Genomic DNA, 16,965 nt, shown 5'->3' on the forward strand with positions numbered 1-16,965 from the left:
AGAAGTTTATTAAATCCAAAAAATATGACACGAGTACGACAGTACGATCGTTGACAAAAAACGCGACGGAAGACGGAATAGAAAGAGGTTTTTTGTTTGTTTTTATAAGAGATACGATGCGCGGTACGAAAGATGAACCAGTCGTGGAACAAACCGTAACCGCGGTCAGTAGCACTTGTGAACGAACGTCGGTCGTGTAGGACGAACGTCGCCACACTAGAACAGCTGCAGGCTCTGCAGTGACATTATCACATGTATAATATTGTGGTGAACCATCACCACATAATTCCCGCTCGGAGGTGGTAACATTGTTGTTGGGCGGTTGGTCACCATGGTTGTCGACGACGCGAACAACCGCCACGACAGGGCAGCTGTCACCCGTTTCTTTTTCCGTCTCGTTTCACATATACACGTGTTTTTTTGACCGACGACTCTTTCAACTCACGCGAGTCCTCTTGTTTTTTATTATATATATGTATTGTTTTCATACCGTGTAAAATATATACAATCGTTTATTATTCGAAACGTGGTGTCGTTATTGTTATTCATTATTTTTTCATAATATATTATATATATATCTTATATCGACGCCATAGCCTTTCATTTGTTTGCGGTGCGCGGATAGCATACCGTCAAACCTTATCAACGTGCATCCGCGCGCTCGCCACATTGGTGACCTCGCAAGTCAAACACGCAGTACGCCCTGAAGACCATCACGATATTCTTATCGAAGGTCCGGGAATAGCACACGATTTCGAAACGCGCTCCGCCGTGACCGTTCGCAAAACCGTTCCGTTAAGTGTATTTTCCCGCCGACGCTCGTGAATCACCATGAGCAATGCACACGGCGAAGATACACCGACCGAAGCCGTCACGAATCCGGCGGTCGATGCTATCAGTAATATACGCCTCCCAGCATTTTGGAGACAGTCGCCAGAGTTCTGGTTCACGCACATAGAGTCCGTCTTCGTGAACCAACGCATCAGGTCAAACGCAGCAAAAGTTAACTTTGTAGTCGGAGCATTGGACGAAGAAGGAGTGCAAACCGTCGGTGACCTACTCGGACCTTCCGCGTCTTACGACACAATCTGCGTCCGACTGATCGACGCATACGAACTGCCAAAGTCCGTCCGTTTCCGCGAAATTGTCAAGCCTGGTAGCATAGGCGACCACCATCCATCACAATGCCTAACAACATGCCGTCTGGCATTGGAGAGGACGCGTTGAAAGAGTTTTGGCTGCAGAAGCTACCGTCTAATGTTATGGCCATCATTTCCAGCATCGACGGCTCGCTAGACGCTCTTGCCTCGCGAGCAGACCGCGTGATGGAAGCATCGAACTTCCAAAATATAGACGCGTTCGCCCAAGATAAATTCACAGAGTTAGCTGGCGCCGTGTCTGCATTGACTCAGCAGGTGCAGTCTCTCTCGCAGATCGTCAATTCGTCCAGAGACCCCGCGCAACAGCGGCGCCAACGACCGGCACGTTACGACGTGCAACAACTAACACAAGAGTGTTACTACCATGCTTGTACGGTAGCAAGACGCATAATTGTCGCCCGCCGTGCAATTTTAAACCGAATGGGCAGGACGCCGGTGCGGCTCCCCCGGCGGAAAACTAGACACCACGGACAGGACACCCGCCCTGCATGCCGTGAGTAATTCTACGCGGGTATACATTAACGACCTCCGTTCTGGCAAACTGTTTTTAATCGACACGGGCGCAGAAATATCAGTTATTCCGCACAACCACTCTGCTCGTCAACTGTCCGACGTTCATCTCACAGCTGCTAATAGTACTCGCATTAAAACATTCGGCCCTAAGACCCTCAACATCGACCTTGGTCTTTCGCGTGCGTTCCCATGGACGTTTGAAACAACGGACGTCTCGCGCGCCATTATCGGAGCAGATTTTCTTCATTACTTCGGCCTGCTCGTCGACGTTCGTCGCCATTGTCTCGTCGATCCAACTGACAAGCGAACAGTCACCTGTGCAGTGACCTCCACAACTTCAACGAACGCTCCACTCTTCGCTGTCGCACATGTCCGCGGCTGGTATGCATTGCTCCAGGATTTTGTAATATGCATATATTATTGAGAAATAATAATACGCATATTCCTGAGTCGTATAAGGAAAAACGTACTATTGCATAAATCTTAATGGGCGCCACGCGCGAATTTCAAACAACCACAACAACATCATCATTCGAAAAAGACAATCAAGGCCAAGGGCAACCAAGTGATGAAACAACACTTGGATATGAAGACCAAGACCAAGGACAGCCACGTGTCGAAAACAACACAATTAAAACAGAATCAACAGAGTATATAAAGGCTCCGTTTCACCACCAACGGCAGACGTGTCCAGCTATCAGACTAAGCCCTTCCGAGTTGCGTCTCGATATTGTTAGTGCACGAATTTATAATTTATATTTTTTTGTATCTATGTCTGTGTTTATTAAAGTATTTACAAGTGTTTGAAATAATTGTTTAATCAAATTTATCCCGATCCAACAACATCATTACGATAGGTACCTGTTTTTATTGGGTACCACGTAACAATTTTCCGTCCGTGACCCATGAGTCACCCGTTCCTGAGTCATTCCGGCACGGAGTCGAACACGTACTTCAGACGACAGGGCCGCCACTTTTTGCTTGCCCACGACGGTTACTACCCGACCGGCTTGTTATCGCACGTCGTGATTTCGATCTCATGCAAAAGCAGGGGAACTGCCGCCCCTCGTACAGTTCATGGGCGAGCCCACTCCTTCTGATACCCAAGAAGGATGGGTCGTATCGACCCTGTGGGGACTACCGCCGGCTCAATCATGTCACCGTTCCGGATCGTTACCCATTGCCATATTTGCACGACTTCACAGCAAATCTCGCGGGAAAGGTCGTTTTCACTAAGCTTGATTTAGTCTGGGCTTACAATCAAGTCCCCATCGCTGCCGATGATATACATAAGACAGCCGTTACGACACCTTTCGGCCTGTTTGAATTCCCAGTTATGTGTTTTGGTCTTTGCAACGCCACGCAAACATTTCAGAGGTTGGTCAATTCGGTGTTAGCTGGGCTTGATTTCGTTTTCGCCTACGTTAACGACGTCCTCATTGCATCTGTGAGTGCAGACCAACATGTCGAGCACGTCCGTACGGTTCTTGGCCGGTTCTCGGAATTCGGGATAGCCATTAATCCGGCAAAATGCGTTTTCGCCGCGGACTCACTCACATTTCTCAGGCACATCGTCGAACGCCCAAATCCGGACAATGTTAACACCATACGGCTGTGGCCACAGCCGAGCACCAAAAAGGAACTACAGCGTTTTCTCGGTTCGCTTAATTTCTATCATCGATTTATCCCGGACGCGGCTAAGCTCCAAGCGCCGCTCTACGCCATTGCCACCGCAGTGAAGAAGCGCGATGATCTACTCTCGAGGACTGACACCACACGCGAGGCATTTTCCGCTTGTCGGGAGATACTTGCCAATACGGCATGGTTAGTGCATCCACAACGTGATTCACCGTTGCGCCTTAGTACCGACGCATCGAACATTGCCGTCGGAGCGGTTCTAGAACAGTTCGCCGGAGGTGACTGGCAACCGCTTGGATTCTTCTCGCGTAAACTCTCCGGCGCGCAAACACGATATAGTGCGTACGACCGCGAGTTACTCGCCGCCTACCTCGCCACTCGACACTTCGTGCACAAGATTGAAGGCAGGCACGTAACTCTTCGCACGGATCATCGACCATTGCTATTTATGTTTACACAGAAGACCGAAAAACTGATCGATCGACAATCATGACACGTTGCCTTTTTGTCGCAATTTTTTCAAGAAGTGGAATACGTAAGTGGCGAGTGTAACATAATACCGGACGCGCTTTGTCGTCTCGAATTGGCAGCGCTCGAGAACGGATTGCCGAATCTTAGCCAGTGGGCGGCGGAACAAGCTGGTGACGCGGAACTGCAAGGCATCATCACAGGCAGCACCGAATCGTCGCTGGAACTCGAGGCGCGGCAAACTGTGAATGGGACGGTCTATTTCGATGTGACAAACGGTAGATCGAGGCTTTTTGTTCCGCAGAGTAGACGTCGCGCTGTTTTCAACACTCTCCACCGCCAGGCATACGGCGTGGTCGCGGCCACCTGTCGGATAATCAAAGAACGCTTCGTCTGTCCGGGGATGGATCGAGAGATACGCCGATGGGTCAAAACGTGTGAACCGTGTCAAAGGGCTAAGGTCCACAGGCACACGGCGTTACTACTCGCGCCGTTCCCCCCCCCCCCCCCCCGCGGCCCCGCGGCCCCCCCCCCCCCGCCGTTCCCCCCCCCCGAGCGGCGTTTCGGACATATACATCTGGACCTCGTCGGCCCACTACCGGCTTCGAACAACGTCAAGTATTTGCTTACTTGCATCGATCGTTTTACGCGTTGGCCGAAGGCGTGGTCTATCGATAACATGTGTGCGCACACCGTCGCCTCCACGTTGGTGACAAATTGGATCGCCCGCTTTGGCATCCCAGACATCGTCACGACCGACCAAGGGCGATAGTTCGAGTCTGACCTTATGCGAGCGCTCAACAGCACTTTCGGAATCCAACACGTCCGCACCTCCCCGTACTATCCGCAGGCAAACGGGCTGGTTGAACGATTCCATCGAACGCTCAAGTCGGCTCTCGCCGCACAAGAATCCTCGAATTGGACACAACACCTGCCCATAGTACTCCTCGCACTTCGGAACACTATTAAAGCAGACGTCGGCGTTACTCCGGCCGAGTTAGTGTATGGAACGTCTCTCCGACTTCCAGGCGAATTGTTCCACGCGGCGCCTCAAGAAGTCAGTCCGCCGGATTTAGTCACGACTTTAAAATCGTCCATGGCTAAACTGCGACCGGCACCCGGGACGAACCACGACCCGTCCAGACGCATATTCGTTCCGACGCAACTCGACACCGTGAGTCGTGTTTTCGTGCGGGTCGACGCACAACACGCTCCACTTCACCCGCGCTAGAAGGTCCATACGCCGTGCTGGAACGACGGAAAAAAAATTTCAAGTTGCAGCTGGGTAGTCGAACGTCATGGATCTCCGTGGATCGACATAAGCCGGCGTTCATCTTACGTGACGATCCACTTACCAACCATTTCTACGCCAGTCAGTCCTGCAGCATTCAGGTGTTGCGGACATACATGAATGTAGGTCCTTACGACTCATACGACATGGACGGGACCATGTAGATCATAAATAGTAGATATCAAGAAAATGATTATTATTAACACAATATTTGCAGTCGTAAAAATAGAAATGAATTTTAGTTAAAAGTCAGAAGATAAACCAGTACATATATTATATGTGAATCGCATGGTTATATGTAGGATTGTAACTGGGAAAAAGTCGTGACAAATATGGAATAAGTGCGAATAAGGTCATCTAGGTAATAAATAGCGGGCTAGAGACAAATTATTTATTATAGTTGAAAACAACTATCGCCCAGCGCGGCACGTTTGATCTTCACCAAACCTAAGTATATAAGGGGGTTGGGAACAGACCAATATTCAGATGTGGTTTACATGTACAGTCGCAAGCACCTTCACGCCACATTATTTCTTATATTAATGTTTTTTTTATGCTAAATAAACAGTTAAAATTACAATTGAGTATTTTATTGAAGTCTATCCTTTAAAAACTCAACTATCAAATACGATTGAGCGACGACACGCAACACAGGCGACTTCGAAAATTCATACATCATTTTCTCCTCTGCTGAGGGGGAGTAATGTGGTGAACTTTTTGGTTATTTTTGTTGTTTGTATAATAATACCTGATCCTTATAGATCTTAATGCGCAAAATTCAAATCTGAAATTAGTTTGTCTCTATCACGTCTAGTTTTTTTACAAGATAGTATAACATTTACCTATACTATAACCTATACTAACCTATACTATAACCTTATAGGTTATATAAGCCACCTTGTTGACCTAATAACATTCCCAAAACTTTTAAGTCACCACAAACAATCCACTTATGTAGTGGATATTGAACTTTTTCTAACATTAAATGTAAGTTTTCGTACGTTTCTTTTAAATGTACAGAATGTGCAATGGGAATAGACGCTAACTGGTTTCCGTTATGAAGTAAAACACCTTTTAGACTTCTTTTAGATGAATCTATAAACAACCTCCATTCATTCACATCATAATATTTGCCAAAATGTTTAATTAATCCAGAAATATTATTACAAAATACAAGTGGTCCTTCCTTTGAAAAAAATTGTTTGAATTCCATTTCACGATTCCTGTACCAAGAAAAAGTAGTAGCTTTTGCAAGTAAATTTTTTTCTTTGAGTCTCGAACCCAAAATTTCAGCTGCCTCTTTAGTAAGAGCTAAGTTACGTACTAAATCATTTAATTCAAATTGATTGAAAAGTTGTGGAGCATCTGTGGTGTCAAGTTGAAAGTCTTCGTCATTATTACTAGAATTGCCAGCGGAATCTATAGAAGTATCGTGGTTTAAAATAGTTTCGAAAGCTTTGGATGGTACAGGCACTGGTAATTCAGGGTCATGTGGTATTGGTCGTATAGCAGAAAGTAAATTTGGGTAAATTATATTCGATTTATTTTTTTTTATTATAACCGGAAATATTAACCATACAAAAATAGCAATCATCAATATGATTTTTTGGTTCTCGCCAAACCATTGGTACTGCAAAAGGCATTGATAAACGCTTACCTTGTTTCCAATTTCGCAAACTTTCAACACAGGATCGGCAAGCAATATGGGGTGCCCAAGATTTATTTTGATCGCCTAAATGAATACCAAAATATTCTTGGTATACATTTTTAACAAAATTTGTAATGTTATTTTGTTGTTTCATTATAACATATTCACCACATATATAACAAAATAAATTTGAGTTGTTTTTACAACATCTTCTTTTAATTGGTTTAGACGTCATACTAAAAAAAAATTGATAATCAAAAATCGCACAAATAAACTCTAAGAAAGGTGATATAGGTACAACTCGGATATTTTATGAAGACTAAAATGAACGTAACTATAGAGAATAAACATAAATTGTGTGAGTTTAAAAATATATTTAATTGAACTACTATAAGATAAAAAATTTAATAAAGATAAGATTAAAATTTCAGTAAAGTAGACGACATTCAGTTTATAATAATAATAATTCGACGAATATATCGCACATTATTGTATGACTAATGACTATACAGAAGAGACAATATTTATTATTCGAATTGTAGAAAAACTAGACGTGTTAGAGAAAAATTGATTACAGATTTGAATTCAGCGCTTCAAAATCTATAAATATAAGTGCAAAAAGTTAAAACAGCAAAGTAGTCGCAGTATCTAATTATAATTAGATAAACAAAGAAAAATATATATATATATATATATATATATATATATAATATAATTTTCCATCTAATTTAATTAAAAATGTACAACATATTTATGGTAATTTTTTCAACTATGGTAAACTACAAAATGAACTACTTGTATGGTATACCTTAAACGAATCATCCGATAAAAGCCCTATTGAAATTATGAATTATCTTTCTGAAATGAGCTTAAACAGTGGATTTTCCGGGGTGTATAAATTGGCTCAATTAATATCTACTATACAAACATCAACCGCTTCAGTGGAGAGATCATTTTCATCTTTAAAAAGAATCCATACATATTGTCGCTCAACTCAAATACAAGAAAGAATGAACAGTTTAAGTGTAATATCAATAGAAAAAGAATTGGTTTTCAAATTAAGAGCAAACAGAAATAAATTTTATGAAGATGTTATAAACAAATTTACTGAGAAAGAGAGAAGAATAGAATTGGAATACAAATAAAAATCAATCTATAATAGAATATATTTATTAAAACATTTTCAGTTTGTATAATAATTTAATTTAATAAATATTTTATATATTTTTAAAAACTTAAAAAGTATGTAAAATAAATAATTTTAATAATAATATGTTGATATTTGATAAGAATTTATTTTTCATAAAGGGGAGGGGGTCCTAATCAATCACACATTAACGCCTGACGCCGAAAATCAGGAAACGCCACTGGAACTTGCTGTAAATATGAATTAAGAAGGATAAATACTCGGATAAATACAAAAACACTGCAATTATTTTGTTTAACTGTAAAATACATAGTTATATATAAATATGATAATATAATTATAATAATATAATATAATTTGATGTCTATATGAAAAATAGGTAATTGTAATAATATACCTAATAATAATTATATTGACATAATAGATACTTACATTATATAAGCACGTTTTTTTTTTATGGAATCGCCATCTGCCGAAGTGATCAGTTGTCAATGTTCAGACGCCGGAACGTAAATAATTTAAATTAAATTATTAAATTGTTTAATATCATAGAATTATAAATAACTAAAAAGTATTGATGACAATTTACAATGATGAGTGATGAGAACACGAAATAGTAAATACAAATACCGCGTCGGCACTCGTCAGATACGGGCACACGGCATCGCGACTAATCGATAATGAAGAAAAAAAAATCTGAAAAGAGCGTGTTGATATAAAGGTACGTATAGACCAAGCAACATTTTGTTGGCAACACGTTGCCGAATGTTGGAAACAAATTTGTCGGATTCAGAAACATGTTGTCAACAGAGTGGCGCGTTCAAAGCAAATAATAATTGCGCGTCAACAGTCCACATCCGTCTGTTGTAGTTGTAGTTTAAAGTGTTAAAAAGTGAAAGTGAAAATTAAAATATATAAATATTTAAAAAATAAATACTTTATTTTAAACAAATACCAAATGGATCTGACAACTGCTGCTGCTGGTGCTAGTACTGCATTCATCATCATAGCTACACATGATAAAGTAAGAAAAAGAAAATGGTGCAGAGAAAATTTTTAAAAAATGGTATAAGCTATAGTGACAACTTAATGTCTGAATTACTTTTAAACGACGGCAGTTCATTAAACAATTTCGTTAGACTAACTAAATCTGATTTTGAAGAACTTCTCCGTTTGGTAGCTCCTAAGATCGCGAAAAAAATACAAACTACCGTGCCGCTATTTCGCCATCAATAAGATTAGCGGTTACTTTACGATATTTAGCCACAGGAAATTCATTTACTAGTCTTATGTACCTGTTAATGATATCGAAGCAAACAATTTCTACAATTGTACCTGAAGTATGTGAAGCAATATTCGAAGTTCTAAAAGGATATTGTCAAGTAAATAGATAATTAGAAACTAATAATAATAATAATTAAAAAAGTAATATATGTTTTTCCATAGTTATTGTTCATTTAGAAAAAGGAAAAACCAAACAAATTAATTTCTTGAAAAAAATATATGTACCTATACTACTTAAAAGTAGAATCTTTACTAATATTATTTCATCTAGAATTGGCTCTGCGGAGAAGATATTCATTAAGTTCTGCAATGTCACTACTTTGTTGTGGAAAAGAAATTTGTGATTGAGGCTGTTGAGATTCTGTTGGTTGCCAAATTATCTGTGTCTGAGTTTGCGGTTGATTCTGCATTGGTGTTGACTGATTTTGATGTTGTAGTGTATGGGAAGAATGCATTGGCTGACTTTGCACAGATGACGGTGGCGGGTAGGGAGTTGAGGATGTTGTACACACTGATATCTGATAATCTGAAGAATGCGTAGGTGTTGCTTGCGAAGTATTCATTTTTGGATAGTATCTGTTATTGATATTATATGGAAATTGATACAAATGTTGTCTTGCACCATATGTTTCCTCTTCAGATACCGCAAAAGCGCCCATTTCTAACTAAAAAAGTATATTATCTATGCGATTTTTGGCAATAGATATAGCTCGCACATTTTGATTAGCACCGCGAATTCTGCTGGCTACATTTTCCCCATAAACTGAAAAATCATTTTTTACGTTCATATTTTCTTGTACACTTCGCATGAATTTGTAGGCTTCATCCACTCTGACATCATTATTTGTTTTTCTTTTTAATTTATTTTTTACTTCTGATGAAGCTCGTCTTATAGGCGAAGATGTTGATGTATTGGCTATGCAAGGATAACTTTCATGTGGAGTTTGAACTTCTTCACAGTGTTCGTTGGATGAAATACTTAAGTCATCATCATCGTAGTTTTCAGTTTCTTTTTCTGTGTTTTCATTTTAAACATGAATTGTGTTAATAATAAATATTATGTTAATATTAAATACTCTATTGCATATATGCGCAATATAAATATGTATAGTTGTATTATTAATTTTGCAGATACCACGGTCGGATGAAGGTTGGCGTGAAGTAGCAAATGGATTTTGCTTAAAATGGAATTCCCCTCATTGCATTGGTGCACTTGATGGAAAACATGTACAGATAGAAGCACCAGAGAATAGCGGAAGTGTATATTATAATTATCATGGTACGTTTAGTATCGTGTTGATGGCTATAGCAGATTCTGACTATCGTATTATTTATGCCGATGTGGGATGCCAGGGCAGAATTTCTGACGGTGGTGTTTTTGCAAACATAACATTTTATAATAAATTTATAAACAATGAGTTAAAACTTCCAAAACCGACATGCTTATCAGAGAAAATTCAAAGCCAAGTTAGTCCTTTTGTATTGGTAGCAGATGATGCATTTTCATTAAACACAAACCTTATGAAACCCTCCCCAAGTCTATATCCAAAATGTTCCCAAGAAAGAGCGTTTAATTATCGATTAAGTAGAGATCGACGGATTATTGAGAATGTGTTTGGTTTGCTGGCGACCGTTTTCCGAGTATTTAGAAAGCCTATTCCATTACACCTTAAGAAAGTTGAAAGTGTAGTACTTGCTTGCATTTCTCTACATAACTTTTTAAGGCGAAATGCACAGTCAGTACGGATGTACACACCACCTGGCACATTTGATAGTGAAGATTTAGATACTGGTTCAATAACACTTGGATCATGGAGAGCAGAAACTGAGGGAAGTTTACTTGATTTACAGCGCATCCCAAGAAGTGCTTCTCAAGAAGCTAAAGAAATCAGAAAAGAATTCGCCAAATTTTTTATTTCAGAAGAAGGAAAAGTACCGTGGCAAGAAATGTTCGCATACATTTTCTGGACTATGATTATTATTGTATTTAATAGTTTCTTATTACATTGTCAATTTAATCAAATATAGTTTTTTTATTATATTGATAATCTTATTTAATTGTCTAATTAATTTTAAAATTTAATACTATAAGGTAAAAAACCCGGATGGGCCTCGCTCTGCTGTACAGTTGGGGGTGGACTGCACCATATCCCGATATTCTTTGGATTGTATGTCCCACAAAGCAGGGGCAGCTTTCAGCATTTCAATGAGTTCTACTACGAGCTCTTTTGACCACAACATAATGCAAAAAATTAAAGTACAAACAATTAAAAGTACAACTAAACTAACTAAACGATACGTGAACGTGTGTACAAATCAATGTAAAATCATTGTAAAATTACAGTACTTGTTGACAACATCGTCCATACTGAGCAATGTTTTCCATTTCGATTGGAAAACTCAGATACAAGCAACACGCAACAAATTTCTTTGATGTCATGCCGCCCAACATTGACATGTATCCGTCAACTTTTAACCAGTTGCTGAGATACATGTTGACAACACTGTTGGCAACATGTTGCCAACAAAATGTTGCTTGATCTGTACGTACCTTTATACAACTTGATATGATGTGGGTAAAACCCTTCGTGATAATTCTTATAATTTATTATTATACAGACGCAACGTACACAACACACCAATAAATGCGCCTTTTTCGATTTACTTTGTTCATCATACTATTTTGGTCATTATAGGTATAATGAAAATGTTAAATATAATCTTATTTTGTAGATAATTTATATAGATTTACTAATTCAACAAAAATCCATGGTCCAATAATCACTAGAGGCACGACAGGTTCCGTTTGTATCATTATAGTTATTACTATAGTCTATAACAGCGTTTTCCAAACTGTGGTCCGTGGACCCATAGGGCTCCGCTCGTATACCGGAGGGGGTCTACGAAAGTAAATTTAAAATTTACAATGTATTATTATATATTATTGTTTTTTAATTTTCATTTGTACTAAGGGGTCCGCGATCATTTTTATTATCCCTAAGGGGTCCGGCAAAAAAAAAAATTTTGGTATTTCAAATTATGTTTCGTTAATAAATAATAAATAATAAATAATTGACCGTAAGAAAACATTATATACATATATTTTGGTCTTTTATTTTTTGCTTAATATGGTTATTACTCATTACAAACTGAACTACGCATGTAGGTCCTTATATAACTAGATTATCCCGAACTTCATGCGATGACACATAGAAATTGAAACGTGCAGTCAATTTTGGAACCCAAATAGTACTTCGCATACAGATCAATAATTTACATTACATGTTCAATCTAAATGTGCCTACGTATGGAAGTCTTTTTTGCGATAAGTTTTTAATGAAGCTCATGAGATGGTTAATGGATATAAAACAGGGAGGTCACATTTGAGATCTAAACAGAATATCACATTGTAGTGGAAGTCACACTATTGCACACCGGGTAGATACCTACTATAGAAATTAGAAGCCATGAGGCATGAAGACTGGCGCAAACACTTCAATTTAGTATTAATATCATTTATGGATTTTAATCTTCAAAATTCATTGTCAGTCGTAGTAGCGGTTAGCATAATTATGTTTATTTTTACATTTTTATGTACGGCAGTGGCGTTTACAAGAGGCGGCGTGGGGGGTCAACCCCCCCCCCCATTCGCTTTTTATTATTTAATTATTTTTTGTTTTTCCTTATATTATATAGTATGCACTATAAAAATATATTTTGTGATGTGAATCTATCGAGCTATTGAATTTTGACAATTTAGTCAACACTAAAAACCATTATAAATTTATTTTCGTTTATTTATAGCAAAGTAATGTTTATTTGGTATTTTGGTCGAAATGCCAATGATGACTATGATTATACTTTAATATAGCTTATCTTATAATTTATAGAGACCTAACCCATTGCTAAACTAACCTAACCTGATAAAAACCTAGTAAGTTTTTTAATTATATACAAATAATATTGTTGTACTTGATATTTAAATGAATCATTTTTTTAAATTTACAAAATTATAAAGTACATTTGTTTATAGATTCTGACAGATGTGTGGGTTGCATCAGAAACTTATATATTTCCTATAATAGAGAAAAATAAAGGTAGGAATTTCAAATTTCAACACCATTGGTTGAAAATGTTCAAGTGGTTAGCATATTCAGAGATAAGCCAGGGAGGTTTTTGTAAAGTATGTCGGGGGGCCGTCTCTGTACGGTCCGACGTAATAGTTGAGGTGCAGATGTAAGGTCACAGAAATGAGCAAAATGAAGGAGAAAAAAAAAACACAGCAATGTAAATGGTACTGGCCGACGGCCGTTTATTGCTCGCACAAGCACGAAAGAACTTGCGAATTGTTGACGGCGCGAGAAAACACGATGACACTGGACGTGTCGGTTTAGACACGATGTCAAAACAAGAGAAAACAATATGGGCAAAATAACAAAGCGAGAGAACAAAAAAAGATCACGCGTCCGGTCCGTTCGGGTGTACGGTATTCGAAGAACAACCCGACCGGACCGGTTGGGTCGTATTCCGTGCGGGCGTCGTCGCGACCGTTCGCGTCCCCTGTCCATCGATGGATGGGGGAGGACGGGTGTCGCGGCGGCGTTGCGTGCCGCGGTCTGGTGGTTGACGAGAGAGACACAAGCGCGGTCGGCGGCAGACGTTTCGATAACGGCTGCTACGCGGGTCCGCGTCAAGTATGTTTAATTTTTTCAAGAACTGGTGGATTTGGATGTCAAAAATTATATATACTTGTGATTAAACCAATGGATAACTTTATAAAAGCATTAGAAGTATGTCTATAAAGTTATGATCACACATTTTAAATTTTTTAATATTATTATAAATATTTAATATGTATGTTTTATTTATTATATTAGACTTTAAATAACCATGCTAAATATCAATATCATAAACTAGCTCTAGAAAAAGCTGATTATTTTTTGAATATTGCATCTTCAAAGGAACTTGAGATTATAAACAAATTAAACATAGACAGGTAGATTTAAATATTTTTTAATATTCTATTTTTATTATAAAGTTGTATTATTTTTTTATTACAAATTTAGTTTATGTTTAATTTTAAAATATTATTGATAAATGAACCTAAATTTGTATAATTTCAGAGCGAAAAAAGTTAAAGAAAACCGAGAGAATTTAATTCCTATTAATGATTGTATTTTGGTATGTAGCCGTCAAGAGATTGCTTTAAGGGGTCATAGGGACTTTAATGCTTTGTCATTTGATGGTAAGTTTTTTTTAAATTATATTAAAATACTATAATACTATTAGCTCTAATATTTTTTATCTACTATATATTTTGGATACAATTTTATTTTAGTTAAGGAATAATTATTTTTTAATAAGAGCTATAACCTAAACCTAAACTTATTAGGCCTTTCTTTGTCATTATTTTCCTAGGTGAACCTGAAATGAATGAATGGAATTTTTGAGCTATACTGAAATATAAAGCAAAAGACATAGAACATTTAAAAAACTTTCTTTCATCAAGCTATCGAAATAAATATATTAGCCCAACTATTCAAAATGAAATTATAAGCACTTGTGGTGATATTATTTTAAAAAAAGTTGTGAAAGTTAACGAGTCACATTATTTTAGTGTTCTTGCAGATGAGACAATAGGTATTTCTGTTGTAGAACTACTTACTATTTGTGTTAGATATCTTGTTGGTACTGGGAAAGAAAAAAAAATGTTTATGAAAGTTTTTTAAAATTTACAGAAGTTACAAGTTTAACGGGTGATAACTTAGCTGCAGCAATTTTAAATGGTAATTAATATGTTACATAAAAATAGACATGATTTTACAAATCATATCGCTTGGGTATCAGTTATTTATTAAATTGTGTATTAACTTTGTTTAAGGCTTGAATTCATATGGTATTAATTGTGACAATATTTGTGGACATGAGTATGATGGTGCATCAAATATGTCAAGGCACATAAAAGGCGTTCAAACAATAATAAGAAATAAGTACCCAAAAGCTTTATATGTGCATTGTGTTGCACATACGTTGAATTTAACTGTGTCATCTGCTTGCAACATTCAACCTGTACGAAATTGCTTAGGAACTATTCAAAAAATGTATTGTTTTTTTTAATTCCCCAAAGCGTCATCAAGTGATTTTAACAGCAATAAGTGATAGTGACTTAGATTCAAAAGTTAAGACATTGAAGCGCCTATGTGTAACAAGATGGATCCAGCGATATGATGCAATTAATAATTTTGTTGAATTATTTTTGTTTGTAATAGTTTCACTTGAAAAAACATTAGAGTGGAATGATTTATCTTCAGTACATGCTAATATTTTATTGAAGGCAATGGATTCCAAATTTTTAATATCTCTACAAATCATAAAAGTAATTCTTTATTTTTAATTTTATTTGTATTTTATCTAGCATTTAGCAAATAATTTTATGAATTTTATAATAAATATTATTTTGTACCATTCACAAAATTAGTCGTTTATATTTATCAATTATTTTTGTTAAAGTTTCTATTTTCTTATAGTTTACCACTATGTAAGCAACTTCAAAAAATAGAAATAGATTTAAGAGAAGCGATTGAGTTAGCTGATGATAATGTGAAAGCTCTAAAACATCTAAGAGAAAATATAGATATTGCATTTCATAAGATGTTTGAAAATGCCAAAGTAACTATCTTATATAATTTAATTTTAATCCTTTTTATTTTTCTTTCAATAAGTCAATACATTTTTTTGGTTTTACATTTTATTAGAGTATGGCAGATATTTTGGATATAACCATTACTGTTGATCGATTGAATAAGAGGCAAAAACACAGAAATAATTCATTAATAAATGAAAATGGCCCTTTAGATCCTGAGGCCTATTATCGAATCACTATATGCATTCCATTCATTGATAGTTTTATAAACCAATTGAATGACAGGTTTTTAGATCATAGAAATGTTTTTTATGGTTAGTTAAATATCAACAAATACCTATCTAATACAAATATTGTGTGAGTGGTATATTAAACTTGTATAATATTTTGAATTTAATGTTATAGGTTTTCAATGTTTATTTGATTATGAATCTGGTAATGTGCCAGATGAATTTGATGATCTTGTCAAATTTTATCTTCCAGAATCTGATTTAAATACTGTGAGAGTTGAGTTGCAAATGTGGAAAATCAAACTACAAAGAGTTGAAAACAAACCTAAATCAGGATTAGATGCAATTAAAGAATGTAATAACATAATACATCCTAATATCTTTAATTTATTGAGCATATTGTGTACTTTACCAGTTTCAACCGCTACTCCGGAAAGGATGTTCTCTTGTTTAAAAAGATTAAAGACTTACACAAGAAATACAATGAAAGAAGTAAAATATATTTTGTAATAAATGAAATACACTTTATTAACAAATTAATTTGTTGCAGGAACGGCTAAATGGCCTAACGCTTATGGCAGTTTATAAAAATATTTCTATTTCAGCAGAAGAAGTTTTAAACGAATTAGCTAAAAAAAAAAAAAAAAAGCTAGATTTGTTGATTTGATCATTATTTATTGTGTTAATATATTTTATATTGTACTGTTTTATATAGCATTTTATAATAAAGAAGTTTTGACTTGATGGAGTATTGGAGTAGATAATTTTCCATAACATTGTGTTGGAAGTAAATTTTGAATTTATTCAAATATGGTTATTGTTCCTATTGTTAAATATTTTACTATCTAAATTTTTTTAAAAAAATTATAAAATAGTAAAAAAAAATTTGAAATTTTTTCAATTTTTCCATCCCATTTAGTTATGTTGTTTTCTTTTTTTGATC

General features: G+C 36.7%; 2 protein-coding genes across 2 annotated transcripts; both read left to right on the forward strand.

Moving 5' to 3' along the window:
* The first annotated feature begins 4,566 nt into the window (after positions 1 to 4,566).
* On the forward strand, positions 4,567 to 5,010 carry LOC112682552 (uncharacterized protein K02A2.6-like). Its single transcript, XM_025553182.1, has one exon. It carries the CDS (start codon positions 4,567 to 4,569, stop codon positions 5,008 to 5,010), a length of 444 nt encoding a protein of 147 aa, XP_025408967.1.
* Positions 5,011 to 15,265: 10,255 nt separating this feature from the next.
* LOC112682540 (52 kDa repressor of the inhibitor of the protein kinase-like) lies at positions 15,266 to 16,689 on the forward strand. Its single transcript, XM_025553171.1, has 5 exons — positions 15,266 to 15,525; positions 15,677 to 15,818; positions 15,905 to 16,106; positions 16,198 to 16,514; positions 16,573 to 16,689. Exons 2-5 carry the CDS (start codon positions 15,801 to 15,803, stop codon positions 16,687 to 16,689), a joined length of 654 nt encoding a protein of 217 aa, XP_025408956.1. The 5' UTR covers positions 15,266 to 15,525; positions 15,677 to 15,800.
* The last annotated feature ends 276 nt before the right edge of the window (positions 16,690 to 16,965 follow it).

The sequence above is a fragment of the Sipha flava genome, unplaced genomic scaffold (assembly GCF_003268045.1).
Source record: "Sipha flava isolate LNK unplaced genomic scaffold, YSA_version1 206_pilon_pilon, whole genome shotgun sequence".
NCBI lineage: Eukaryota > Metazoa > Arthropoda > Insecta > Hemiptera > Aphididae > Sipha > Sipha flava.

What these genes read in the sequence shown, in the direction of transcription:
- LOC112682552 (XM_025553182.1), top strand. Translation starts at nt 4,567, where the DNA reads ATGCGAGCGCTCAACAGCACTTTCGGAATCCAACACGTCCGCACCTCC.
- LOC112682540 (XM_025553171.1), top strand. An exon ending in TCATAGAAATGTTTTTTATG is followed by an intron (nt 16,107 to 16,197) that starts GTTAGTTAAATA and finishes TTAATGTTATAG; the next exon opens with GTTTTCAATGTTTATTTGAT. An exon ending in CAAGAAATACAATGAAAGAA is followed by an intron (nt 16,515 to 16,572) that starts GTAAAATATATT and finishes AATTTGTTGCAG; the next exon opens with GAACGGCTAAATGGCCTAAC.